Source organism: Alligator sinensis, unplaced genomic scaffold (assembly GCF_000455745.1).
Source record: "Alligator sinensis unplaced genomic scaffold, ASM45574v1 scaffold402_1, whole genome shotgun sequence".
NCBI classification, from domain to species: domain Eukaryota; kingdom Metazoa; phylum Chordata; order Crocodylia; family Alligatoridae; genus Alligator; species Alligator sinensis.
The window spans coordinates 168,063-171,636 of NW_005842089.1; the positions used below are offsets into that span (position 1 = coordinate 168,063).

The 3,574-nt window shown below is 58.5% G+C and overlaps 1 protein-coding gene across 1 annotated transcript in view; it reads right to left on the reverse strand.

Moving 5' to 3' along the window:
• RAI1 (retinoic acid induced 1) overlaps positions 1–3,574 on the reverse strand; it is a 94,278-nt gene that overhangs the window by 9,168 nt on the left and 81,536 nt on the right. The window contains 1 exon segment of the mRNA XM_025204575.1: positions 3–3,574. This exon segment is cut by the window's right edge and continues 44 nt beyond it. Coding sequence (XP_025060360.1) covers positions 3–3,574 — 3,572 coding nt within the window.

Sequence of the window (3,574 nt, forward strand, 5' to 3'; positions counted from 1 at the left end):
ATGCTGCCGCCGTGCTGTGCCGGCTCGGGAGACAAGCAGGCCTCACCCCTGAAGCAGTCGGAGGACAGTTTCTTGCCGTTCATTAGCTTCCCTTTTAAGGATCTGTTGTTCGAATTTCTGCATAATTGCTCTGCTACTGAAGCGGCAGGAGACTTTTGTGCCATGCCCTGGTTCAATGGCCTGGCTTCTCCCACCGCTGGGGTTACGCTCCCATGCTTCAAGGCCCGCTCCTTCTCTGCAGCGGAGGGGCTCAGAGGGTTGCGGCGAGCGGTAGCGGCGACAGCGGCGGCGGCGGCAGTTTTGCAGGCAAACTTCTTCAGGTTGGGAGAAGTGATCTTCTGCACGATGGCCTCCAGCTTGAGGCCCCTGCCCTTCCGCGGAGGCAGGACTTTCGTCTTCGTGGCCCCCTGAAACGCGGCCCGGGAGGTGATTTTAATGCAGACGTCGGGGGTCTCTTTGGCCGGAGGGGGCTTCAGGACGGCCTCGCAGGGGCTCTTGGCGGGCAGTTTGGCCTTTGCCTTCTTGGTGGACGGCATCCGTTTGAACAAGCTGGGGGAGGCGTCAGGCTTCTCGTCTTTGGCGCCATTGCTGTTGCTCCGTAAAACCAAGTTCCTCTTCTTGGCCGGGATGGGGGAGAGGAAGGTGGATTTTCTCTTCAGGGAATGCAGCGGCCGCTCAGACATCTTGCTGCCCATGCCAGCCCCCGGCTTGGGGAGCTTCATTCTCTTGCCTACCTTGCCCTCCTTGTGAGGGCTGCCCTGGGACGCCAACTTGAAGGCAGGTGAGAGGTGGTTGTTGGAAAGGAGCTTCTTGGGCGCCTTACAGTTTTTGAGCCGGACCTCCACGGTCCTCCGCTCCCGCCTCCGCTTGGTGTAGAAGACCTCCTGCGTCTTTGTCCGGGACCGGAGGATCATGGACCTCTGATCCTTCACCTCGGTCTCTGGAGCCTCTAGGTCTTTAGGCTTCTGGCCAACCAAGTCGTCGTTCTGCACTAGGTTTGGGACTAGGACCGGAGCCAGATCGCTGGGATTTTGGACACCTTTGGGGGCTGGCTTCCCAGAGCGCTTCCTGGCCTTGAAGGCAGCTCTCTGCTTCATGGCACAAGCCGATTTCTTCCCCAACTTTTCCTGATGGTCGGAGGCTTTCAGCCCTTCCAGAGGGGCTGGTGTCCTGGGCTCCGTCAAAGCAGTGAAAGAGCGGGTGCACATCCTCGCCGGCAAGCCCTCCGCTGGAAACCGAGGAGTCTGGCCATGGGCGTTTTTGCTTGGTGTTTCAATCTGGCTCTCTGGCCCAACACATGTGCTGCCCACCATGCCAGCTGCCGGGACGTCTTTGATTAGGCTCGGCACCAGCTTACCAGAGTCCTCTCTCTCCGACAGCCGGCAGTGGACCCTCTTGCTCCGTAAGCTTTTGGCCCTCAAGGTTGGCTCTGATTTTATCAGCAGATTTTCAGGGGTCACTTGGTTCTTTACCTTGACTGACAAGGGCATCTCAGATTCTGCCTTTCCCTGGAGAGTGCTCTCGCTCCCCACAGCTTCATCCTCGGGTTTGATGTGAGACAGGGAAGATTCAAACCAACTCTTCACCTTGGTTTCGGTGCCAACGGCCGGGCCTAGGAGGATCACGGACTGGCCGGACAACCGAGAGGAAGGAGCAGAGTTTTCTTTCTCCACCGTGCTCACCGTCTCTTCCGCTGACACGGGCACATCGCTGGAAGAGAGCACAGTCGCGCTCTCGGGCGGTTTCGGCGGGGACGTGTCGTAGATCATGGACTTCTGCTCCGAACTCGCCAGCTCGCACAGCGAGGAGTATTCTTCGGGCTCCAAGTCGGACTCCTTCAGATCCGGAGACGATATCATGGGAATCTCGCTGAAGTCCCCACCTGAACAGCAGTGCCTGGTGTCTTCCAGCCATCTCTCATTATCCGCTTTGGTGGCCTCGTCATACGTCAACGTCTCTTCCTCTTCCTCCCCCATCTCCTGCTGGCTGAAATCCTTCGCTTGCTCATTCTTGGCTGGCTGTTCGCCATCGCACATCTCCATGCTGCAGGCATTTTTTTTCTCCTTGCAAGACCCAGCCAATTTGCTGTGGAATAAGCCCTTGGAAAGGTCTGATGATTGCAGGCTTGACCCCAGGTCCTTCCACCTCAGGCAGGATTCGCTGAGGCTTTCATCTGGCCAGTCAAAATGCTCCATGGTGCTCTCAGAGCCCACCGAGTTGGCGGTGGTGTTGGAGTAGCAGCTGTAACTGGCAGCCCCAGAGCTGGAAGTAGCAGCTGGGATGCTGGGCTTGGAGTTGTATGCCAAGGAGCTCGCGTCTTTGAGGGCGTTCTTTGTTTCTGCGGCTGCAAACTCCACCGAGGGATTCTCATAAACCTCCTCGCTGAAGTCCTTGCCGTTGTTCCCACCAGAGGCTTTGTCTAACTTCAAGGATTCAGTGAGGGTGCTCGAGTCCCCTTGGCTGGGCCACGTGCCCTTTACTATCGAGTCCAGGCATGTCCTGTGGTTTTCTAAATGAAAGGGGGATTTAGTCGCTTCCTTGCTCAAGCTGGGGGAGTCGGCCCAAGCCTTGTCCACCTTCTCATTGATCGCGTCTTGCAAGACGATGATCTCGGACGCCAGCTCCTCCTGCGAGAGCGCGCTCAGGAGCAGCCGCGGGCACTCCCTTTCATTAGTCACAAACTTGGTGAAGGTGTCCAGGGGCAGGTTGGCGTGGATGCTCTGGAAGGAATCGTCGGACTTAGTGGACATGTCATCCGGGGAAGTCACAGAGCAGGTGGACACGGATTCGGGCTTGGCCTTGGAGTTGCTGTTGACTCTGGCCGGGCTGCGGCCCTGTCCGCAGTAGAGGAAATTTCTCTCCAGTTGGTCTTCGGACCCGCTCAGGTAATCGGCATCCTGGGTTTCGGCATGGACAGACTGTGGGGTGCTGAGAGGGTCTGACAGGGGCGTCCCCACCTGCTCAGCAGAGTACGTGCTGCTCTCAGGGCTGCAGTGCTGCCCTTTGAGCTGCTCCGGCGTCCGAGGAGGGTTCTTGATGCCTTTCTTCTGGGCCATGGACGACTTGGACAGGAGAAGCTGCTGGACGGTGTTGGAAATGTTTTCCACCTGCGAGGTGAGCGCGGTCAGGCTCTGCAAGCTGAGGTCGGACAGCAGGTTCTCGGGGATCTTCTCCTTTTGCAAGCTTTTGCAGTTCCCGGGCTGAGCCTCTGGACTCGTCCCATCTGTCGGAGAAGGGTTGAGCAAAGGCATGAAGTGGCTGTGGTCGGTGATGCCGACAGGGAACGTCCCGGCGCTGAGGGACTGCTGGCTGTACTGGAAGTTCTCCAGGTTGGGCATCAGCGGGGAAGGCGTGGAGCTGTAGGACGGAGACCGCCCGACAGAGCGCGCTGGGGAATGGCTCGAGCTGGGGCTGAAGGTCTGGTAGTACTGCTCCGGCGTCCTCACAGGCGGTGCATCGCCCTGACAGTAGGACTGCCCGGGCTGGCTGTAATGTTGGTACTTGGCCAGGTTCTGGTAATGGAGGGTTTCCTGGGCATGGTGCCTTCCTTGCAGGGAAGGCTGGGGCTGCGGCT